Here is a 25,750-nt window from a genome sequence, read left to right as displayed (position 1 = left end):
CTGCCAGCATTGCCGGCATGTTTAGGCCCTGCCCCACCAGCTGGTTGTGTAATCCTCACAACCTCTCTGAAATGCTGTTAAATCATAATCATAGAGCGGGTTTCTCCGTCCTGGTCCGGCACGCCATCGGGATTCCCCGTTTTGCTGGCTGGTCAATGGGGTTTCCCATCGTGGGGCAGCCCCACGCCGTCTGCCGGCAAAACAGAGCATCCCGACGGTGGAGAATTCAGCCCATAATCTTTATTAGTGTCACAAGTAGGCTTACATTAGCAATGAAGTTACTGTGAAGATCAGTGAGTCAATGCCTCTGTGAAGCCGGCGGGTTTCACCCAGCTTTCCTCGCCTGATCAAACACTCTTGGAAAATTGCACCTCAAGTCTTTTGGAGATGGGAACACACTTATCCAGCCTGGTATAAATGAATCTCCAGTTCCACACAGAAATGTCCGAGAAAACGAATCATTGTCACAACTACACCTTCTCAAAGTAGCTAGAAATGGGATATAAGTCGAGTTTCCTGCATGACCACATTGCGAGAACAACATTAAAAAAAATATATTATTTTGTTTCTGTCTCTGCTTTCGTAACCACAAAGTAGGATATCAAATTAACCCTTTCATGCCATCAGTTTTCCAAACCATTCAGAAGTTCTTTATACCCAAAGCCATTTCATCAGAACTACTGTAATGGGAGTTAAAACAAATATTAATCAACAGGAAAAGACCTTTGTTATTATACTTTCTCTTCCTTTTCTTTGGTTCCCCCAGGCCACACACTATACCTTGAATGAGAGGGAGGGCAGCCATTTGTGGCTCTTAAACAGCTGAGTGATGTGTGAGTGTGACCAGATTAATCGTTTGCTAGTTTTTGGTTTGCTGATAATGTGGTGAAGAATAGTGAACAGTGCAATTTAATCATTGTTTTCTTAGCAAATCGTCAACACTAAATATTGCCTTATCTTGTCCAATTCGTGCTAAATAGGTGAGAAATCTAACTTATTGATCTTCTCTTGTATTCAGCTATGCTAACAGCAGCCTCATTAAGTACATGGAGAAACACAAAGTCAAGCCCGACAGTAAAGTATTTCTTCTGGTGAGTTTTTCCCCTCAAGTTTTTCCAAAGAATTGTTCGAAAGGATCTTTGTTATGGTGGCAAATGGGAGAACCTCATGGAAATTTATCTTTTAATAATCAGGATTAGGAAATATCCAGAGTGATCAGGAAACCAATATTCCTGACTAGCTGGCAGAATAGAAGTTCGAATTCCACCATGAGGGAGAAATTGGAATACAAGAGAAAGCTAACTAGAAATATAAAAACAGATAGACTTTCGACAGGCATTTAAAAGAATGAATTGGTTCTCCACAGAGTGAATTTGGGGAACTAATAATGGGAAACAAGGAAATGGCTGAAGAATTGAACATTTTGCATCTGTCTTCACTGTACAGGACGAAAGTAACATTCCATAAATAAACGTGCATCAAGAAATGAAAGGGAGGAAGGAACTTAACACAAATTACAATCACTGTGGAAAGAGTACTGAGGAAATTATCAGAGCTAAAAGCTGACAAACCTCCAGGTACTAATGGACTTCATCCTAGGATCTTAAAATAAGTAGCTGCTGAGATAGTAGTTGCATTTGGTTTTAATTTTCCAAAGGTCCCTAGCTTCTGGAACGGTCTCATCACTGTGGAAAATAGCAAATGTAACTCCTCCATTCAAGATAGGATGGTGGCATTGTGGTAATGTCACTGGACTAGTAATCTAGAGGACCAAGCTGATGCTCTGAGGGCACGGGTAAAATTCCCACCATGGTAGTTGGTAGAATTTGAATTCAATTTATAAATCTCAGTATTGTTGACAGTGATAACTATCATTGATTATTGGGAATTGATTATTGATGATAGGGAAATGGCTGATTGAACCACCAAATTCCAGGGCAATTAGGGATGGGCAACAAATGCTGGCCTGGCCAACAATGCCCACATTCCATGGAAAAATAAACTTCCAAAAAGGAAACTACTGGCCAGTTAGCTTAATATAGAGAAAATGTTATTAAGGAGGTTATAATGGGGCACTTGGAAAATCTCAATGCTTTCAGGCAGAGCTTTGTGAAAGGGAAATCTTGTTTAACTATTTCATTAGAGTTCTTTGAGGAAGTAACAAGCAATGTGAATAATGAGGAACCTGTGGATGTGTTGTACTTTAATATCCAGAAGGCATTTGACGAGGTTATTACACAAAATAAGAGCTCATGCTGTAGCAGGTAACATATCACCACGGATATAAATGGGTCATTTTCAGGTTGGGGGGAGGGTCTGGGGCTGGGGGATGGGAGATGGGGCCAGGAAGCACCATTAGAACTGAGGAAAGTCATGGAGCGCAACAACTCCATGCAGACGGGGAAAGCGGCGGGGACGGATTGATTCCCAGCGGACTCTACAACAAATTTGTGCCAGCATTGAACCCGCACCTGCGGGAGATGTTCGCTGAATCACTATCAAGAGGAACCTTGCCAGCACCGCTGGCTCAGGCCTCAATATCACTGATCCGCAAAAACGACAAGGCCCAACGGAGTGTGGGCCATACAGAGCTCACTCCTTAATACTGACGCCATGATCCTGGCGAAGGCCCTGGTGCAGCAATGGAGAGCTGCGACCAGAGGAAGTTGAAGAAGATCAGACGGGCTTTGTCAAGGGCAGGCAATTAACAGTGAACATCAGGCGCCTGCTGAACGTGATCATGATCCCACCCGGGGAAAGAACACCGGAGGTGGTCATCTCCCTGGATGCAGAAAAGGCCTTCGACAGGGGCAATTGGAAATACCTCATGGAGGTACTAGAATGGTTTGGGTTTGGGCCAGAGTTTACCTCATGGGTGAATCTACTGGACAGCACTCCCATGGCGAGCATATGGACAAATACCACCAGCTCTGAATACTTCTGGCTGCACAGAGGCATGAGGCAGGGATGCACTTTATCCCCGCTACTGTTCACTCTGGCAATTGAGCCACTGGTGGGTGATCGTTCTCAGAGCAGCGCAAGGGTGGAGAGGTATCCAAAGGAGAAAGGATGATCTGCTCCTGTACATCTCAAACCCAATAGCCAAAATGGAAGGAATAATGAAACTCCTGAAATAGTTTGGAACCTTTTCAGATTACAAACTGAACCTGAGTAAGAGTGAAATCTTCCCTGTAAAACCAGAGGGGAGGAGCAGAACCGGAGAGACTGCCGTTCAAACAGGCTCAGACCAAATTCCAGTAACTGGGGATTCAAATAGCCCATGACTGGACACGGTTCCACAAATGGAACCTGGTGTGTCTGGTGGAGGAAGTTAAAAGGGACCTTCAGAGGTGGGACTCTCCTGCTCTCCCTGGCGGGGAGTGTGCTGACGATCAACATGCTGCCCAGGTTCCTCTTCCTGTTCAGATCCCTCCTGATTTTCATCTCCAAGGTCTTTTTCACCACAATTGATAAACTAATCATGCCGTTTGTTTGGGGCGGAAGAGCCTGAGGATTAAGAAGAAGGTCCTACAAAGAAGGAGAAACGTGGGAGGCCTGGCCCTACCCAACCTCCGGTTCTACCACTTGGGCGGCCACTTGGATGAGTCAAGCAACTGGGAGCAGAATGATTCAGAATGGAGTTGTATAGAACTTCTGTAAGGCTGTACTTGCAATAATGCGCGTAATTCTGGTCGCCACATAACCAGAATGATGTGGATGCTTTGGAGAGGGTGCAGAGGATGTTTACCAGGATGTTGCCTGGTCTGGAGGGTGTTAGTTATGTGGAGAGGCTGAATAGACTCGGACTGTTTTCATTAGAAAGACGGAGGCTGAGGGGTGACCTGATAGAGATCTACAAGATTATGAGGGGCATGGATAGAGTGGATGGGCAGGAACTCTTTCCCAGGGTGGAGGGGTCAATCACCAGGGGGCATAGGTTTAAGGTCTGTGGGGTAAAGTTTAGAGGAGATGTGCGAAGCAGGTTTTTTTACACAGAGGGTGGTGAGTGCCTGGAACGCGTTGCCAGGGGAGGTTGTGGAAGCAGATACGTTAACGGCGTTCAAAAGGCATCTTGACAAACACATGGATAGAGGTATAGAGGGATACGGCACAAGGAAGTGTTGAGGGTTTTGGCTAAGGCTAGTATCATGACCGGCACAGGCTTGGAGGGCCGAAAAGCCTGTTCCAGTGTTGTGTTGTTCTTTGTTCTTTGAGGAGAGTTCCTGCACAGAGCCATCCCTCCGAGCCCTGGTCACGACCGCACTCCCATTCCCCGCCAACCAAATACTCAAAAAGCCCAGTGGTAGTTGCCACACTTCGAACATGGAACCAAATGCGACATCACTTCAGTCTAACCAAGATGCCCACCATAGCCCCCACCTGCAAAGAGTTCACCCCCCCGAGGCAATGGACACCTCTTTCAAAAGGTGGAGACTGGACGAGGGACACTGATGTTTAGAGACATGTACAGAGAGGGCAGAGTAGCACACCTGGGGGAGCGTATGGACAAGTTCCAGCTCCTGAAAGAGAACAAACTCAGATATAACCAAGTCCAACGCTTCCTCAACAACGAAACAACGACATTCCCCCAGGATACCGGGGGACACACTACTGGACCAGCTACTAACTGCGGACGAACTATAATAACAATAATCTTTAATGTCACAAGTAGGCTTACATTAACATTGCTATGAAGTTCCTGTGAAAAGCCCCTAGTCGCCACATTCCGGCGCCTGTTCGGGTACACAGAGGGAGAATTCAGAATGTCCAAATTACCTAACAGCACGGGCGGGATTCTCCACTTCCGCGCCGAAGGAGGTTCACGACGGCGCGAAACGGCCCCGATCCCGAACGATTCAGGCCCCGACAATGGGCTAGGATCGGGGCCGCGTCATCTACACGCGCCAGGCCTTGTCGCCGCGTAAAGGCGGCGCCGCATAGATGACGCAGCCGGCGCCGCATAACTAGCGCCACCCGCGCATGCGTAGTTGCTGTCCTCTCTAAGTCCGCCCCGCAAGAAGATGGCGGACGGATCTTGCGGGGCCGTGGAAGGAAGGAGGTCCTCCTTCAGAGAGGACGGCCCGACGATCGGTGGGCACCGATCTCGGGCCACCCCACATTTGAGGTACCCCCCAGTGCAGGATCCCCCCTCGCACCCCCCCCCCCCCCCGCAGGCCGCGCCCCCCAGCGTTCGCGCAATGTTCCCGACGGCAGCGACCAGGTGTGGACGGCGCCGGGGGGAACCCGCCGTTTTGGCCTGGCCGCTCGGCCCATCCGGGCCTGAGAATAGCGGGGGTGCCGGAGAATTGCCATTTTAGGTGTCTCCGGCGATTCTGCGGCCCGCGGAACTCGACCGGGCCGTTCCCACCGCTTGGGAGAATCGCGGGAGGGCGTCCCGGGAAATTTTGGCGGCCCAGGCGATTCTCCCAACCGGCGCGGGAGTGGAGAATCTCGCCCCACGTCTTTCAGGACTAGTGGGAGTGAACTGCAGCACCCGGAGGAAACCCACGCAGACACGGGAAGAATGAGCAGACTACAGATGCACAGACAGTGACCCAGCCAGGAAGTGAACCTGGGACCCTGGCGCTGTGAAGCCACAATACTAACCACTGTGCTACCTTGCTGCCCATTAGGGCAGGGGAACTGTATGGACAAGTATGGAAGACTGCTGGAGGAGGTACGCTCACCCCTGGATGAGACAAGAAGTAAGTGGGAGGAAGAACTAGGCAGGGAGATATGGGCTGGACTCTGGATCGAAGAACTGCACAGGTCAAACTTCACCTCCACATGCGCAGGGCTGAGCCTAACGCAGCTAAAGGTGGAGCACAGGGCGCAGCTAACCAGGATGAGAATGAGCGGGTTCTTCCTGGAGGTGGAGGACACGTGTGAACGGTGCCAGGCCGGCCTGCCCAAACAGACCCACATGTTCTGGGCCTACCCCAGACTTGTCGGGTACTGGACATCCTTCTTCGAGGCCATGTCCAGGGTTGTGGGGGGAGGGTGGAGCCGTGCCCACTGGTGGCAGTCTTCGCGGTATCAAAACAGCCAGAGCTGTTCATGGGGAGAGGGGGAGACGCCCTGGCCTTTGCCTCCCTGATCGCCCGCTGGAGACTCCTGCTCGGCTGGTGATTGGCAGCACCACCCAAGGCTGCAGACTGGCTGTCCGACCTGGCAGAATTTCTCAGACTAGAAAAAATAAAGCATGCTATCAGAGGATTGGACGAAGGCTTCCACAAAACCTGGTGGTCAGGTCACTCTTCCCTATAGGATTCCCCACATCAAGATTATTAATTAACCCCTTCTCAGTGCACAATACCAAATTTAGTTGGCTCCTCAACATAATAGTCCAAAAAAACCTCCTGTACAAACTCCAGGAATTCATCCGCCAAGTATTATTGCTAAAATGGTTTGCCTATTCTATGGGCTGAGTTCTCCACTTCCCGCTGCCGGCAGCGAGAATTACAATTGGGCAGACAATAGCGCGCAATGGAAAAATCGCAATTTGCACCCAGTGCCGATTCTGACGCCATGCTCCGGTCCCCGCTGGCGACTGTAGTGAAGTTTGCGCCACGTGCCGGCGGCCCCATGCAAAACCGTCATTTGCATGGATTTAAATCTCATTAGCGGGTTGGACACTGCATGCTCCACCCCCGCGTGATGTTCCACCTCTCTCAGGCGGAAGTCACACAGGCGCGTATTACATAGAACATAGAAGGAGGCCATTTGCCCATCGAGTTTGCACCGGCCCTTGGAAAGAGCACCCCACGTAAGCCCCGCACCTCCACCCTATCCCCGTAACCCAGCAACCCCATCTAACCTGTTTGGACACTAAGGGCAATTTAGCATGGCCAATCCAACTAACCTGCACATCTTTGGACTGTGGGAGGAAACCGGAGCACCCGGAGGAAACCCACGCAGATACGGAGAGAACATGCAGACTCCGCACAGACAGTGACCCAAGCCGGGAATCGAACCTGGGTCCCTGGCGCTGTGAAGCAACCATGTTAACCATTGTGCTACCGTGCTTGGTGCAAGTATGTACAAGCAGGGCCGGGGCACCATGTCCGTTAAGAGGGAGCGGGAGGTTAACAAAAATTCTCAAAACTTGTGGGGCTTGCTGTTTGGGCCGGGGGCGTAATGGGGAATGCCTTTGTACCAAATCCGTGGACACAGGGTGTCCCCCTCCGGATCGGGATGGTCTGGCTTAGATTGTCATTGCTTCAGTATGTGGATTTAAACACACACCTTTGGTGCTACTTACAGACTCCTGGCTGTTCACACGGCTGTTTGCTCACATGTCCTGTGAGCCTCTGGTGATGAGGGAGCCCACCCAGGCTGCCGTTCATTCCCCAGCAGTATCATCGAGGGGATGGGCATGGCCAAGCCCCATCACTGGCCCATCACTTGTTGGCACTACTCAGAAGCGCAGCCCTACTGCAGAGGAAGCAGGGGATTTGCAGAGCTCACCCCAATGAAAGGACAGCTGTACCGTGGCCTTTGGAACCCACCACTGCCCCTCTCAGACCAGTGACCCCCTCCCCTCCCCTCAGGATCACGGGCTATCTCCTCCTGGTGAGGCTGGCAGCACCCTCAGCCACATCCTCCCAGGTGCTGTTCAGAAGAGCGGGCTTGAGTCTGTGGCCCACCCACCTCTCCTCACTCGCATCAAGCAATGGGTCCACTTCAGATTCCCAAAATCGGGGCAGGTCTTCTCTGACCATCTTTGTGGCTGCAATGAATATGTAGTGAGTGGAGCGCTGTTAAGCAGCTCCAGCTTGTCAGGCTCTTTAGTGCGATTTCCGGCCCCAGCGGTTACATCGGGAATTGCTTTCAATTCATGCCGGCAGAGTGTTGGCCCAATTGCATGTCCTGAATTGTGGCACAAAATGTGCCCCAACAGGAATGAGAATGGCATGCTATTCAGTTCTGGCGGGAATAGTATCCCAAACGAAGAATCCAGCCCTATATGAAGATTAAAGTCACCCAAGATTACTGTAGTACTCTTATTACATGCATATCTAAATATCTAGTGTCCCCTACGCTACCACTGCTGTTTGGAGACCTATAGACAACTCAGACTAATGATTTCTGCCTCTTGTTGTTTCTTAGCTCCATCCAGACTGATTCAACATCTAGATGTTCTGAGCCAATTATTACGGGCCAGGGCTTAGAGAACCCCAAAGTATATCATGGAGTTCACCTGAACCACAACTTTTAAAGATTTTGGTTATGTGGAGCACAAGGGCCCACTTTACAGGTGTGATGCAACAGAGATCTAAAAAGTATTTTTAAAACAAAACAATGTTTATTCTATGAACCCAGTTAACAGTTTATAAACACACAGTAAACATCTTATCAAATACCAGCACACGTAACTCACAGATTCAATACTCTATAGGTAACCCTTGATATCTTTCCTAGCAATATCCATAAGTTAAACCCTTTTTCTTTTTACAAAGACAGCAGGTTTAAATTCTTTACAGAAACAGGTATTATTTTGAAATCATCAATGAGCTGAAGACATTCTTTAGCTTGTAGAGAGAAAGACCATTTTACATATCTGCTTGCTTTGAATACAGCTCTCCAACTCTGAAAACGAAACCAAAAACACATTGCAGTTCCCAGCTCAAAATTAAAGTGAAAGACAGACAGCCCAGCTCCACCCACACACTGAGCTGCAGCTATTTGATAAACACCCATTTCTTAAAGGTACATCCACCTGACACAATGTCCTTTCTCATTATTGCCTTGATTTCATCCTTTACTAACAACGCTACCCCACTTTTTCCTTTTTGCTTGTCCTTCCTAAATATGAATACCCTTGGACAGTTTGTTCCCAGCCATGATCATCCTGCAGCCATGTCTTTGCAATTACAATCATATTTTACCTGTTGCGCTGTTAATTTGTCTACCTTATTGCAAATGTTTCTTGCTGCTTATCAGTCCAAGCCTAGTCCAAGTCCAGGTCTCCCTACATATGGACATGGACTGAGTATCTGAGGAGTCACAAATGATATCAAACATTAAAATATTCACTTGTATTCAAGGGCCCTGTCCTAACTTTGAAATGGCAGTCTTATGGCTATTGTTTGCCAAAAATGTTTCTTCTTTATTAATATACAGTTAAAAAATAACAAGCAAAGGAGTATGACACCAGAGACAGAAATCTGCCTTCCTGTGGGCCCCGATGATTTTTCTCATTCGCCCTTTAGAGTTCAGGAAATCCCTGTTTAGAAACCACAAGACTTGTCACATTTTTCTCAGCAATGCTTACAATGATGCATATCTTCCCCATTTTCTGCTGTCCAGAGAAGCTGGTGGTGGCCTTCTCTAATTCTATACTTCATAGAATCATAGAATCCCTACAGTGCAGAAGGAGGCCATTCGGCCCATCGAGTCTATACCAACTCTTCGAATGGGCACTGTACACATGTCCACTCCTCTGTCCACCCCGCCCTATCCCCATAACCTAACCTGCACATCCGTGGACACGAAGGGGCAATTCATCATAGCCAATCCACCTAACCTGCACATCTTTGGAGGAAACCGGAGCATCCGGAGGAAACCCACTCAGACACGGGAAGAACTTGCAGACTCCGCACAGACAGTGACTCAAGGCTGGAAGTGAACCCGGGTCCCTGGCACTGTGAGGCAGCAGTGCCACCATGCTACCTTTATCTCTCTTGGATTTGGAGCTGTGTACAGTAACTAAATTGGCATAGTTAACAAAGATCTGTGCTCATATAGTGCAAATGTTTCGGTTGAGTTTCTAACTTTCTTTAGAAACAGTTTAGCCCAATTTAGCAACTGAAATTCTGTATCCTTCTGATTATTACAAAACCATTATTTTGAGCCTTGAACATAATTGCTTTAAATGTCACCCTTTTCTGTCCTGAAGCGTGCAGTCCTACTTCTGGTGTTGCACAGACCTCATTACTAATGCTTACCTGATTCTTATTTCAGCTGCAAAAACTCCTGACTATGGATCCAACAAAAAGGATCACTTCTGAGCAAGCTCTCCAGGACCCATACTTCTTGGAAGAACCTTTACCAACGACAGAGTAGGTTTATCTTTTGACTTTGTTCAAAAGGGAAGACAATTGCTGATATTTATTGTTTTCAGGCTTGTTGTAGCTAATATAAACTGCCACCTGTTAGTTCATTGACCTCTTAGTTATTGAGACTATTGGGAGAAATCTTAATATCTTCAGAATCTTTAAATGCAGAATTGTGGTTCGAGTCTGTTGGTGTATCAGCTATGGAGGATAGGACTATATATTTCAGAAGGAGGCCATTTGGTGCATCATGCTTGCGCAGGATGGTATATTTGCTTCCATCCTGGTACAGAGGTGAAGCACAGTGAGGGAAAATCAGAGAGTTGTTGCTGACTTGTTTTCATGTGATTTTTAGTGGCTATTCCAGGAGCAGATGACCTATAAGAAGAGCTCTATGGACTGGGTTAGGAAGGGGAAACATAGGTAGGATTCTTGCCCATATATGCTATCAATAACCCCTGCACATATGGATAACTGGCAATGGTGGAATCAGGTACAGCTGTGATAACAATAGGGTTGAAAACCTCTGACTGCACTCATCATCAAGGTTCACACAGTAATAGTCACTTAAGCAAAGTACTGAGTGGTGCCTGGTGAATGTGGCATTATACCCAAGCAACGAGTTAACACCTTCAGTCAGGTAGAAGAGTGCAAGAATAATTGTGTTTTTAAAAAAAATTAAGTTAGTGTTGTCAGTTATTCAGACCGAATAGGACTAGAATGTTCGGATATGTGGGAAATATCGATATCTAAACGTAGATAATTCTACATTAACAGCAACCGAATTGCATTATACACTTCCATCACATTGCAACATTTTTGAACTGCATTTACACAATATCTATCTCCCTTTTGTACATTTACTACCTAGATTGGCTTTGCATTGATATCAATAACAAACCAATTTTGTGCTAATCTACGGTCTATATCCAATATCCCAGTTTCCACTTTGTCGCATGCACATAGCTGCAATGAATAGTGCTCATGTGGGTGAATTATGTGAATCAGGGAAATCTGAATTTGCCACCTGCTCTGGATATTTTCTACCCTGGGGAAAAGCCTCTGACTATCCACTCTGTCTATGCCCCTCATAATTTTGTATACCTCTATCAGGTCTCCCCTCAACCTCCTTCGTTCCAGTGAGAACAAACCGAGTTTATTCAACTGCTCCTCATAGCTAATGCCCTCCATACCAGGCAACATTCTGGTAAATCTCTTCTGCACCCTATCTAAAGCCTCCACATCCTTCTGGTAGTGTGGCGACCAGAATTGAACACTATACTCCAAGTGTGGCCTAACTAAGGTTCTATACAGCTGCAACATGACTTGCCAATTCTTATACTCAATGCCCCGGCCAATGAAGGCAAGCATGCCATATGCCTTCTTGACTACCTTCTCCACCTGTGTTGCCCCTTTCAATGACCTGTGGACCTGTACTCCTAGATCTCTTTGACTTTCAATACTCTTGAGGGTTCTACCATTCACTGTATATTCCCTACCTGCATTAGACCTTCCAAAATGCATTACCTCACATTTGTCCGGATTAAACTCCATATGCCATCTCTCCGCCCAAGTCTCCAAACAATCTAAATCCTGCTGTATCCTCCGACAGTCCTCATCGCTATCCGCAATTCCACCGACCTTTGTGTCGTCTGCAAACTTACTAATCAGACCAGTTACATTTTCCTCCAAATCATTTATATATACTACAAAGAGCAAAGGTCCCAGCACTGATCCCTGTGGAACACCACTGGTCACAGCCCTCCAATGAGAAAAGCATCCTTCCATTGCTACTCTCTGCCTTCTATGGCCTAGCCAGTTCTGTATCCACCTTGCCAGCTCACCCCTGATTCCGTGTGACTTCACCTTTTGTACTAGTCTACCATGAGAGACCTTGTCAAAGGCCTTACTGAAGTCCATATAGACAACATCCACTGCCCTACCTGCATCAATCATCTTAGTGACCTCCTCGAAAAACTCTATCAAGTTAGTGAGACATCACCTCCCCTTCACAAAACCATGCTGCCTCTCACTAATACGTCCATTTGCTTCCAAATGGGAGTAGATCCTGTCTCGAAGAATTCTCTCCAGTAATTTCCCTACCACTGAATTAAGGCTCACCGGCCTGTAGTTCCCGGGATTATCCTTGCTACCCTTCTTAAACAGAGGAACAACATTGGCTATTCTCCAGTCCTTCGGGACATCCCCTGAAGACAGCGAGGATCCAAAGATTTCTGTCAAGGCCTCAGCAATTTCCTCTCCAGCGTCCTTCAGTATTCTGGGGAAGATCCCATCAGGCCCTGGGGACTTATCTACCTTAATATATTTTAAGACACCCAACACCTCGTCTTTTTGGATCTCAATGTGACCCAGGCTATCTACCCACCCTTCTCCAGACTCAACATCTACCAATTTCTTCTCTTTGGTGAATACTGATGCAAAGTATTCATTTAGTACCTCGCCCATTTCCTCTGGCTCCACACATAGATTCCCTTGCCTATCCTTCAGTGGGCCAACCCTTTCCCTGGCTACCCTCTTGCTTTTTATGTACGTGTAAAAAGCCTTGGGATTTTCCTTAACCCTATTTGCCAATGACTTTTCGTGACCCCTTCTAGCCCTCCTGACTCCTTGCTTAAGTTCCTTCCTACTTTCCTTATATTCCACACAGGCTTCCTGTGTTCCCAGCCTTTTAGCCCTGACAAATGCCTCCTTTTTCTTTTTGACGAGGCCTACAATATCTCTCGTCATCCAAGGTTCCCGAAAATTGCCGTATTTATCCTTCTTCCTCACAGGAACATGCCGGTCCTGAATTCCTTTCAACTGCCACTTGAAAGCCTCCCACATGTCAGATGTTGATTTGCCCTCAAACATCCGCCCCCAATCTATGTTCTTCAGTTCCCGCCTAATATTGTTATAATTAGCCTTCCCCCAATTTAGCACATTCATCCTAGGACCACTCTTATCCTTGTCTACCAGTACTTTAAAACTTACTGAATTGTGGTCACTGTTACCGAAATGCTCCCCTACTGAAACATCTACCACCTGGCCGGGCTCATTCCCCAATACCAGGTCCAGTCCCGCCCCTTCCCTAGTTGGACTGTCTACATGTTGTTTTAAGAAGCCCTCCTGGATGCTCCTTACAAACTCCGCCCCGTCTAAGCCCCTGGCACTAAGTGAGTCCCAGTCAATATTGGGGAAGTTGAAGTCTCCCATCACCACAACCCTGTTGTTTTTACTCTTTTCCAAAATCTGTCTACCTATCTGCTCCTCTATCTCCCGCTGGCTGTTGGGAGGCCTGTAGTAAACCCCCAACATTGTGACTGCACCCTTCTTATTCCTGATCTCTACCCATATAGCCTCACTGCCCTCTGAGGTGTCCTCTCGCAGTACAGCTGTGATATTCTCCCGAACCAGTAGCGCAACTCCGCCTCCCCTTTTACATCCCCCTCTATCCCGCCTGAAACATCTAAATCCTGGAACGTTTAGCTGCCAATCCTGCCCTTCCCTCAACCAGGTCTCTGTAATGGCAACAACATCATAGTTCCAAGTACTAATCCAAGCTCTAAGTTCATCTGCCTTACCCGTAATACTTCTTGCATTAAAACATATGCACTTCAGGCCACCAGACCCGCTGTGTTCAGCAACTTCTCCCTTTCTGCTCTGCCTCAGAGCCACACTGTCCCTATTCCCTAGTTCTCCCTCAATGCTCTCACCTTCTGACCTATTGCTCCCGTGCCCACCCCCCTGCCATACTAGTTTAAACCCTCCCGTGTGACACTAGCAAACCTCGCGGCCAGGATATTTATGCCTCTCCAGTTTAGATGCAACCCGTCCTTCTTATACAGGTCAAGATTTACCTTGAAAAGGTGATCATAGAATCATCATAGAATTTACTGTGCAGAAGGAGGCTATTCAGCCCATCGAGTCTGCGCCGGCCTTTGGAAAGAGCGCCCTACTTAAGCCCCTCACCTCCACTCTATCCCCTTTACCCCCATAACCTAGTAACCACACCTAACCTTTTTGGACACTAAGGGCAATTTATCATGGCCAATCCACCTAACCTGCACGTCTTTGGACTGTGGGAGGAAATCGGAGCACCCGGAGGAAACCCACGCAGATACGAGGAGAACGTGCAGCCTCCACACAGACAGTACCCCAAGCTTGGAATCGAACCTGGGACCCTGGAGCTGTGAAGCAACTGTGCTAACCACTGTGCTACCGATGGTGGGAGGAAAACCAAAAGTAGCTTCTTGCCAGGCTCTGCATTTTGAAATTTGTAGTGTTGTTGACTTACTGATCCTGTCAATACTATTCCTAGTCACATTATTCCATTCATATCTTTCTCCTTGTCACTTTTGAATGTATCTGAAAGTCCATGTTGTTCTGGAAAATAGCCCCATCCCTTTCCCGAAGGAAGTGATGTACCTTGCCATTCCAAGGGCGGAGATTCTCTGGCCGTCCGCGGCTTATGGAAAACCCAATGGTCCCGCTGGCCTGAACAGCTGGAGCATCTCGCCCCCATTTCTTTCATTTCCCACAAAACACTGCTGTCAGAGTCTATCATGTCGGAAAAAAATCATGCAATTTGTACAGTTGTTGTTCTTCGAGCATTGTTTTTGATATATAAATAGAGCTCAAGCAGAACCGTTTTATTTAGAGATAATTATTTTAAAGTTCAGAAAACAGTATTGAAGAGAACACCACAAAAGAAAGGAATTATCCATTTCAATTAATCAGAAATATGCAGCCATTCAACCCAGCACTCCAGGCGCTGTATTTTCCACTCACTGCCGCTGCAGTAGCAGGTTTGCTGCTTTGATAGATTGCAACTCATCTGCTGCCTGCCCTGATTCTTCCATTCCTCCATGGTCTGGTATTTTATAATCCCTTCCTGACAACATTGTGGGTGTTGCTACACCACATGTATTGCAGTGGTTCAAGAAGGCAGCTCACCACCACTCCTCAAGAGCTATTAAGGAAACTTCGGTCCAAATCCAAACTTTCCCGACATCTCGAACAAGTACCGCCACTCCACCTGATCAAACACCTTTTCCTGGCCCATCGACATGACCACCTCCTGGACTGGAGGCATGACCACATTCAATAGCCTCCTAATATTACTAGAAATCTGCCACTCCTTCACGAACCCCATGTGATCCTATGACACCACCTCCAGCCATTTCGCCAACAACTTGCCCAATACTTTAACACCTGTGCTCAGCAACAAGATGGGCCTATAGGACCCGTACTCCAGTGGATCCTTGTCCTTTTTCGGGATCAGCGAAATAGTCCCCTGTGCCAACATAGCTGGTAGTCCCCCCTTCTCCATCTCCTCATTAAACATACTCAGAAGATGCGAGGCCAATTCCCCCAATGAACTGCTTATAAAGTTCTGCCGGAAAGTCATTCGGCCTTGACTCCTATCCCGACTGCATCATCCCAATACATTGCACTAACTCCTGCAACCCCAACGGCTCCTCCAGTGTCTGCCGTTTCCCACCTCCAACCCCGGGAACACCTACCCGTCCGGAAACTGACCCATGTCTGTCAAGGCTCTCAAGGCTCAGCTCTGTACAACCCCAATAAAAGGCCTCAAATACTTCATTCGTTTTCTCTGGCTCCAACACCACCTGCCCCTTGCACCTGCACAATTTGGGGAATTGGGTATTTGTCCAGTTGCGAGTAGCGATTAATCGTTTGTTTGAAATCGCCACAAAGGTGGACTGAGCCGTCCGGCATAAGGATAGGCACCACGAGTGCCGCCCAGTCTCCAAACTTCCCGCTTATTTTTCTATTTATTTATTCTTCCTTCCCGCTCTAATCTTTTGATTTCCGTATCAACTTTCTGCCTCAACGCGAAGGGTAACGGTCGGGCCTTGTAGAATTTTGGAACTGCCTCTGGATCTACGTGTAATGTCACCTTTGCTCCCTTTATTATTCCGAGCCCTTCTCGGAAAACTTCTGGGTATTTGCACAGGAGTTCACTCAGGCGACCATTTTCCAGATGGAAAATGTTTACCCAATCCAGCTGGATCTCTTTTAGCCAGTTTCATCCCAATAAGCTTGGTCCCGCCCTTTTCACTACCATTAAAGGCAGCCTAACCAGTTCCTCTCCATAATCCACAGGTACATGTGTTGTGCCCAACAGTCTCAGTGGTTCCCCTGTGTATGTCCTCAGTTTTGCAGAGGTCCTGGTTCGGGATAAGGGTTGGAGTCCAGTGCGAACTTTATTAAATACTCTTTCCCCTATTACTGCTCCGGTGTCGACTTCCATTAATGTGGGACGTCCATTCAACTTATGGTTAATTTAATGGGTTTTGATTTAACCATCGCGATACAATTTAGTTGTTCCTCGTCGGAGGTAGGTGGGGCTTCTGGGGTGTGCATTCTCCTGTACCCCGGTCTATGTGTCCTTTCCAAGATGTTGGTTTGGGCTTCTATTTCTCCTTTTTGGCTCCATTCTCTGGCAACAACTACAATATCTTGCCGGGCGAAAAACTGCTGGGGCTGCTGTCAGTCTGGTCCTAATTTTTCCTTGCATGGGAGCGGTTCTGCGAGTGGGCCTGGGTTCCTAAGTCACCAAGTCGTTCCGGAGGGTGGCTATGCAGTTGCCTATCCCTTTCCTTTCAAGTTGCCTTTCAAGCGGCAGTCCCTTAACTCAGTTTCCAGGGGCGGGATTCTCCCCTACCTGGCGGGTGGGGGGTCCCGGTGGGATGGAGTGGCGTGAACCATTCTGGCGTCGGGCCGCCCCAAAGGTGTGGATTTCTCTACACTTTTAAGGGCCAAGCCCTCACAGTGGTTGGTGCGCCGCCAGCCGGCGGGAAAGGCATTTGGCGCCACGCCAGCCGGGACCGAAAGGACTTCACAGAGGGAAAATTCAGAATGCCCAATTCACCTATCAAGCACGTCTTTTGTGACTTGTGGGAGGAAACCCACGCAGACAAGGGGAGAACGTGCAGATTCCGGACAGACAGTGACCCAAGCCGGGAATCAAACCTGGGTCCCTGGCACTGTGAAGCAGCAGTGCTAAATACTATGATACCGTGCCACCCGTTGGAGTTTAGAAAGATATGTGGAGAGCTCATTGAAACTTACAAAATACTGAGAGGCCTAGATAGAGCGCACAAGTAGAGAATATTTCCACTAGCAGGAGAAACTAGAACCCAAGGGCACAGCCTCTGACTGATGGGACAATCTTTTGAAACAGAAATAAGGAGGAATTTCTTCAGCCAGAGGGTGGTGAATCCGCAGAAGGCTGTGGAGGCCAAATCACGGAGTGCCTTTAAGTCAAAGATAGGTAGGTTCTTGATTAATAAGGGGATCAGGGTTATGGGGAGAAGGCAGGAGAATGGGGATGAGAAACATACCAGCCATGATTGAATGGCGGGGCAGACTCGATGGTCCAAATGACCTAATTCTGCTCCTTTGTCTTATAGTCCGAAAGGGTTGTCTCGATGTTGGCGTGAGAGTTGACAGCTAAATGAATGATGTCAAAGGAGAGGAGCGAATAGCACCCAGTGATTCTCCCAATGAATTTTTCAGCTCCAGAGCCAAACTTCGTTGTCGAGCTCAATGACTAGAATTTTGCTCAGAATTTCAGTTGTTAGAAACACGGGAGAGCCAGCTACCATCTTAACTGTAGCCGTCTCGGCAGGGGTATCTATCATTTAATATTCTCCAGCCTGGATGTTTTAAATTCTTGAGCTTATTTGAAAAAAACATGTTCCTTGAGTGTTTAAATTAATTTTTGTGGCGGGAAATAACAGTATTAAGAAAGAACTTGTAAAAAGGATCATCGGGAGAATGACCACGTGCTCTTCCCCTACATCGCACAACCGGACGTCACAGAAGAAGAATGAAATTGGCCTCGAAGCTTTAACTCTGTTTCTATTTGGAACTCAGGCATTCACAGTATTTTGTTTCTGTTATATTGTGAGTTCTTTATTTAAAGATTAGAGTAGTAAATTAGTAAATATGCATGCTGCTGAAGAGCTCTTACTAGTGTTACGAAAGCCGACTTGCCATGGAGTTAAGAGCAAGGGTCGGGATCTCCAATCCCAACAGACCTCAGAGTTTCCGTACATGCACAGACCGGGAACGGGATGCACATAAAGGGAAATGGTGCAAAAACCCTGTTTCATTGAAGTTCCGAGCCTGGGCAGGAACAGGGAGCAGTCCCAGTTAAGTTAAAAAGAGACTTCCGGTTGCGGCTATGCCTAGGTAGGTCGCATGATCGTCAGCTCCCGCCGGGAACGGATGTGGGACTGTTGGCGGATGTGGAGGTGTGCGGGCGGGTGCGGGGGTGTATTGAAAGATATTTGGAGGTCAACGACAACGGGCCAACGTGATCCACAATGTGCAGGTGGGGGTAGTCTGGGAGGCGTTGAAGGCGGTGGTTAGAACATATAGAACATAGAACATAGAACAATACAGCGCAGTACAGGCCCTTCGGCCCACGATGTTGCACCGAAACAAAAGCCATCCAACCTACACTATGCCATTATCATCCATATGTTTATCCAATAAACTTTTAAATGCCCTCAATGTTGGCGAGTTCACCACTGTAGCAGGTAGGGCATTCCACGGCCTCACTACTCTTTGCGTAAAGAACCTACCTCTGACCTCTGTCCTATATCTATTACCCCTCAGTTTAAAGTTATGTCCCCTCGTGCCAGCCATATCCATCCGCGGGAGAAGGCTCTCACTGTCCACCCTATCCAACCCCCTGATCATTTTGTATGCCTCTATTAAGTCTCCTCTTAACCTTCTTCTCTCCAACGAAAATAACCTCAAGTCCATCAGCCTTTCCTCATAAGATTTTCCCTCCATACCAGGCAACATCCTGGTAAATCTCCTCTGCACTCGCTCCAAAGCCTCCACGTCCTTCCTATAATGCGGTGACCAGAACTGTACGCAATACTCCAAATGCGGCCGTACCAGAGTTCTGTACAGCTGCAACATGACCTCCCGACTCCGGAACTCAATCCCTCTACCAATAAAGGCCAACACTCCATAGGCCTTCTTCACAACCCTATCAACCTGGGTGGCAACTTTCAGGGATCTATGTACATGGACACCTAGATCCCTCTGCTCATCCACACTTTCAAGAACTTTACCATTAGCCAAATATTCCGCATTAGGGGAGAGCTAATCTCCATTAGGGCCCACAGGGAGAAGAGAGAGAGGAGGGATAGGGAGAGGTTGGTCGGGGAGATTTTAAGGGTGGACAGGAGTTATGCAGAGGCCCCCTCAATGAGCGACGGAACCTCCAGACGGAATTCGACCTGTTGACCACGGGGAAAGCAGAGACACAGTGGAGGAAAGCGCAGGGGGCGGCGCAAGAGTATGGGGAGAACGCAAGTCGGATGCTGGCACATCAGCTTCGTAAGAGGGAGGCAGCGAGGGAGATTGGTGGAGTTAAGGATAGAGGGGGGGAATACGGTGCGGAGTGCGGTGAGAATAAACAAGGTATTTCGGGACTTCTATGGGGATCTGTACAGGTCTGAGCCCCCAGCGGGGGAGGAGGGGATGCAACGATTCCTAGATCAGCTGAGGTTCCCGAGGGTGGAGGAGGAGGAGGTGGCTGGTTTGGGGGCACCGATTGGGCTGAAGGAGCTGGTTAAAGGATTGGGGTGCATGCAGGCGGGGAAGGCCCCGGGGCCGGATGGGTTCCCGGTTGAATTTTACAGGAAATACGTGGGCCCGTTGCTAGCGAGGACTTTTAATAAGGCGAGGAAGGGGGGGGACCTTGCCCCTGACAATGTCCAGTGCGCTGATTTCTTTGATCTTGAAGCGGGACAAGGATCCATTGCAATGTAGGTCGTATAGACCGATCTCGCTCCTCACTGTTGACGCTAAGTTGCTGGCGAAGGTCCTGGCTACGAGAATTGAGGACTGTGTCCCGGGGGTGATTCATGAGGACCAGATGGGTTTTGTGAAGGGTAGGCAGCTAAATACAAATGTGCGGAGGCTCCTCAATGTGATTATGATGCCCTCGGTGGAGGGGGAAGCGGAGGTAGTGGCAGCTATGAACGCGGAGAAGGCCTTTGATCGGGTGGAGTGAGAGTATCTTTGGGAAGTGTTGCGGAGCTTTGGGTTCGGGGAGGGGTTCATCAGTTGGTTCAGGCTGCTATATAGAGCCCCGGTGGCGAGTGTGGCTACGAACCGGCGGAGGTCGGAGTACTTTCGGCTGTACCGGGGGATGAGGCAGGGCCCCTTATCCCCCTTGTTGTTTGCACTGGCAATTGAGCCGCTGGCCATAGCACTGAGGGAGTCCAGGAAATGGAGGGGATTGGTCCGAGGGTGAGAGGAACACCGGGTGTTGTTTTATGCCGATGACCTGTTGTTGTATGTTGCGGATCCAGTGGAGGGGATGGCGGAGGTCATGCGGATCCTTCGGGAGTTTGGGGACTTTTCGGGGTATAAACTCAACATAGGGAAGAGTGAGCTCTTTGTGGTGCATTCAGGGGAGCGGGGAAGGGGGATAGACGAGCTACCGCTGAAGAGGGCGGAAAGGAGCTTTCGGTACATAGGGATCCAAGTAGCTAGGAGTTGGGGGGCCCTGCACAAGCTCAATTTGACGCGGTTGGTGGAGCAGATGGAGGAGGATTTTAAAAGATGGGATATGCTGCCACTCTCACTCGCGGGTAGGGTGCAGTCGGTCAAAATGACGGTCCTCCCGAGGTTTCTCTTTGTGTTTCAGTGCCTTCCCATTTTGATCCCCAAGGCCTTTTTGAAACGGGTAAGCAGGAGCATCATGGGATTTGTGTGGGCAAATAAGACCCCGAGGGTGAAGAGAGTGTTTCTGGAGCGTAGCAGGGACAGGGGGGGGTGGCTGGCGCTGCCGAATTTGTGTGGCTATTATTGGGCAGCCAATGTGGCGATGATCCGTAAGTGGGTAATGGAGGGAGAGGGGGCGGTGTCGAAGAGGCTAGAGATGGTGTCCTGTGTGGCCACGAGCCTGAGGGTGCTGGTGAAGGCACCGCTGCCGCTCTCGCCGACAAGGTACACCACGAGTCCGGTGGTGGCGACGACGCTGAAGATCTGGGGGCAGTGGAGGCGACACAGGGGCGAGGTGGGAGCCTCGGTTTGGTCCCCGATTCGGGAGAACCATCGGTTCGTCCTGGGAAGGATGGGTGGGGGATTTTGGAGCTGGCATCGGGCAGGGATTAGAAGAATGGGGGACCTGTTCATCGATGGACGTTTGCGAGCCATGGGGCGCTGGAGGAGAAGTTTGGGCTACCCCTGGGAAACGCTTTCAGGTAGATGCAAGCATGGGCGTTTGTGAGGCGGCAGGTGAGGGAATTCCCGCTGCTCCCGGTACGTGGGATTCAGGACAGGATGATTTCGGGTGTATGGGTTGGAGAAGACAAGGTTTCGGCGATTTACCAGGAGCTGAAGGAAGAGGAGGAGGCCTCGGTGGAGGAGTTAAAGGGCAAGTGGGAGGAGGAGCTTGGGAGGAGATAGATGAGGGTCTGTGGGCTGTTGCCCTGAGTAGGGTTAATTCTTCCTCTTGCGCCAGGCTCAGCCTAATACAGTTCAAAGTTACTCACAGAGCGCATATGACAGGGGTGAGGTTGAGTAGGTTCTTTGGGGTGGAGGACAGATGTGGGAGGTGCTCGGGGAGCCCAGCAAATCACGTCCATATGTTCTGGTCGTGCCCGGCGCTGGATGGGTTTTGGAGGGGTTTTGCGAGGACTATGTCCAAGGTGGTGAACGCCCGGGTCAAGCCGAGCTGGGGATTAGCATTATTTGGGGTAGCGGACGAGCCGGGATTGCAGGAGGCGAAAGAGGCTGGTATTCTGGCCTTTGCGTCCCTGGTAGCCCGGCGGAGGATTTTGCTACTATGGAAAGATGCAAAGCTCCCTAGTGTGGAAGCTTGGATCAATGACATGGCAGGGTTCATCAAGCTGGAGAGGATAAAGTTTGCCTTGCGAGGGTCTGTGCAAAGGTTCCTCAGGCGGTGGGAACCGTTCCTCGACTATCTTGTGGAGCGTTAGGAGGAGGTCAGCAGCAGCAGCAGACCAAGGGCGGGGGGAGGGGGGGGGTTCTTTTGGGGTGGCGTTTGGGTGAATTGGGTGAAGGTGTTTTTTTTTCCCCTATTTGTGTTTTTAAATGTTATATGGGGGGTTATTGTATAAGGGGGAAATCCGATGTGTAATTTCTGCTTGTTGTGTTCTGGTTTCTTTCTTCTTGTTGGGGGGGTATGTTGAAAATTTGTTGAAAAATTTGAATAAATATATATATTTTTTAAAACTTAAGTTAAGAAGAGAGGAGATGAGAAAGTGGCTCCAAGTACAAAAAGCTGCAGTCAGCAGACTTTTAAGTTAAGAATGCTCAGTAGAAGCCCTGATAATCAAAGAGGGCCTGAAGATCCAGGGAGACAGCAGAAGATTGATGATCCATGCTGCGGGCTGTTGGTGTTAAAGAGCAGTAGTGTTCTGCTCAGCACAACCGAAGAGCTCAAGTTGTGCTTCTGAGTTGATGCTTGAGTGCGACTCAGGACCGTGAACCCTGTGAAGTGAACCATTGTTGAAACCTGAGTTGGAGCGTCTTTTGAAGAGAATTTCAAAGCATGCAGTGTGATTTATCAGCCTCGTCCTACTGGAATTGGGACAGGATGCAACCAGTGAATCCTGCAAGAGGCCTCTTCTGGGGTTCCCAACTTTCGTTATACCCCGTGTTATATATCAAGATCTCATGAGACATCGAGATCTGGATCCCACCCATAAGATGTTGGGTGCGGGGGCATGAGGACCTCCCAACAGGTGAGTTGAGCTGTTGTGGGGGGAGTCTTCAGGGATCATGTAGGAGGGGCTTGAGTGATCGGGGCACCATTTAAAAATGGCACCCCGATCTCTTCCTGCGCTGGCGAACGGAGCTCCTCAGTGCAGATATGACGCTAAGTGCTTCCTCGGGAGGTGTTCCCCACCGAGGCCCAAGAAAATAACAGTGTCCTGTTTGCTAGCAGGGTCGTCCCCGGCGGACAAGTGCCGGAAGACACTCTGCCAAAACTCACCCAAAATGGGACTCTGTTTTTCTTTTGTTAAATCGCACCCAAGATCTTCGAAGGTGAAGACTGGAATCTCTTGTGAAAGAGATGACATTGGTTGACTCATTGTGTTTCCAGATGTCTGGGTGAGTTGTTGAGAAATCCATGGACTCTGTATTGGTTGCATTTGCTATTTGGTGTGCAGTGTGGTGTTGCCTGTTAATTCACATGTACCTTATATTAACTGAATGTTAAATATAGATATTGTAAATTGTTTTTCTTTCTTTTCTTTATCGTCAAGATTTCTTTGTTCAAAACCCATGGATTCCTGTGGCTTTATTCTCAGAGAAAGTGTCTTATATCTCAACCTTTTTCTACTTTAAAAAAAACCTCATTGGATCCTAACCTAATCTTACCAAACGTTGGGAGTCTGGTCTAGGATCATAACACGAGTATGTCAAGCAACAGCTGGATCCTGTGATGATATCTTTTCCTGTCAGCTGATCTTTGCAGATTATGGATGTATCCACTTAAATGTCAAAAAGCATTTGACATTCTTCGCTTGGTCACCCTTTCCTTGGTGCTGTGGGCCCTTTAGTAGAGGACAGCAAGTTAGGTTTCCATGAAATGCCACGAAGGCCATTTCTGCCTCCAACTCATGCTCTCACAAAAGGTGGGTGCACAGTTGCCCAGCAGTGATTTAACATTGGAACCTTGTGGGGTTACCTCCAGTGGGGCCAGGGGGTCTGTAAAGGAGATTCTGCCTCTCCTGCTGGACATCAGCCTGCATAGCTAACGCTGCTGGGTTTCCCGCATGGTGTTCCCCCTACCGGGTAAGACACTGGTGGCAGCAGGATGAGACCCTTAAATGCCCATAACTTATCCACTTCAAGCCCTCAATATGTCCGCAGGCGGGCAGGCTACCTAAAACTTAGCCCCACCCCAGTTAAATTTCAGACAGTTTGGTGGTGGAAGGTAGGGAGCAGGAAGGATACCACTGGATTTTACATTCTCCCCATCTTCAAACCCACTGGCAGGGGAGCGTAAAAATCAGCCCAATATTTATGTCTTCAATCAATAAGATTTTGTGTCTCATGCATGGTAAGGCTTATCTTATTTTTAAAAATGTAAGTGTTGCACCAATATCACTAACATCTACCCTCCATCCAACACATCAGTAGTTTGAACCTGGATCCTCTTATCCTCTTGCCATGGTTAAATTTAATGTCCTAGATGTACCTTTCTTCTTGCACTTCCCAGGTCACTACCATTATCAAATTTGGATTGCCATTCTGGGAGTTATGCAAGAAGAAAGGTACATTTAGGACATTAAATTTAACCATGGCAAGAGGATAAGAGGATCCAGGTTCAAACTACTGAAAAAGAAATTCAGAATTGATGTCAAAAAATTAAGTTTTCACACAGTGCCCAGCATGTGGAATGGATTACCTTGTAGTACAATGGAAGCAAAATCTTGGTATTTAGGAAATCGTTTCTTCTCAATGGCAGTTACTTGGGATTGAGGAAGACTTGCTTCAGTCCAAAATAATTGAATATTGTTCAGGGATGGTAGCATTTTTTTTTCTCAACAGATCAGCTTTGATGGGCCAAGAGGCCTTTCACTTCTGTATTCTGTGTGATTAATGAGAGAGCGGCCTCAATGATTCTCTTCCAGTTCTCTTTTTCCACCTATAGTGAGTGCATGGTCTCCATCCTCTGCCTTTGAGTATTGTCTTGCAATTTAGATGGGATTTTTCTTGTTTGAAAATTAATATTCTGGGGATAAAAAGCATCAAGTGATGAATAAGATCAGAATTTCCAATGGCAAATTATTAATATAAATCAAAACTTAATTCCCAAATTGTCAGGAATGGCATTATTTGTGTAACATGGCCTGGTCAAAACTGCCTCAGTAAATAGAACTGGACAGCATGGATTATTTTTTTATTACAAAAAATATTGTCGTTGAAGCACATTACACTTCAGTTAGTTTCCAATTATGTGTTAAGGTGCATTGGTAACCAAGGCAACAGATTGGAAGTGATAGAAATGGTGGAGACTTGCAAACTGGATAATGTCTAGTAGGCTTTGTTCCAGCTTGAACTGTCAAATTTAGAACTGTTTGCAAGTGCATTAGGAGGCTCATTCCTGTTTGTGCATTTGTATAAATTGGTGTTGTATAAATTGGAGATGTCAACGTCACTCCAGCAGGAGTTCCAGAGGCTATGGGCTAGGAGATATCTCCGGCAATGCTTGGCACCGAGGCCAGCCCTGCTAGGGTGGCAATTGTAGTGGATAGCCTGGTGCACGACACCAGCACGATTAGTCATGGTGTCCAAGGCGTCGCGCAGTCGGTGACAGCCGTGGCTGAGGGTGTCAGCAGAATGTCCGCCTGGCTGGGGGGTGTTACCCAGTACCAGGCTGACCTTGATGAGGTTTTGCGGGACGTGTCCCGCTCTCAGATGGGACTGGCAGAGGCAGTGTGGAGTATGGCCCAATCACTGAGGAGCAGGTAGGGGGTGAGGGTGGGTGGGTGGGAGGGAGGGGGTGGCACCATTAGGAGAGTGGGGTATTGTTACATACAATTAAACACCTTTGTGCACAACTAATATGATGCCTCTCTCACTTTCTTCTGCAATGCAGGCTGACCGAATCCTTGGCCCATCTCTCCGGGCATCTCCCCCTACAGAGGCTCAGGCTAATG

At 48.2% G+C, this 25,750-nt stretch overlaps 1 protein-coding gene across 1 annotated transcript in view; it reads left to right on the top strand.

Annotated features, from left to right (window-relative positions):
• The window catches only part of cdk19 (cyclin dependent kinase 19), a 509,018-nt gene that overhangs the window by 338,849 nt on the left and 144,419 nt on the right, over nucleotides 1-25,750 (top strand). Inside the window, exons 9-10 of the mRNA XM_072500031.1 lie at nucleotides 1,019-1,091; nucleotides 9,964-10,061. Coding sequence (XP_072356132.1) covers nucleotides 1,019-1,091; nucleotides 9,964-10,061 — 171 coding nt within the window. The remainder of the gene's footprint in view (nucleotides 1-1,018; nucleotides 1,092-9,963; nucleotides 10,062-25,750) is intronic.

Source organism: Scyliorhinus torazame, chromosome 4, assembly GCF_047496885.1.
Source record: "Scyliorhinus torazame isolate Kashiwa2021f chromosome 4, sScyTor2.1, whole genome shotgun sequence".
NCBI lineage: Eukaryota > Metazoa > Chordata > Chondrichthyes > Carcharhiniformes > Scyliorhinidae > Scyliorhinus > Scyliorhinus torazame.
This window is presented reverse-complemented; position numbering and strand designations above follow the sequence as displayed.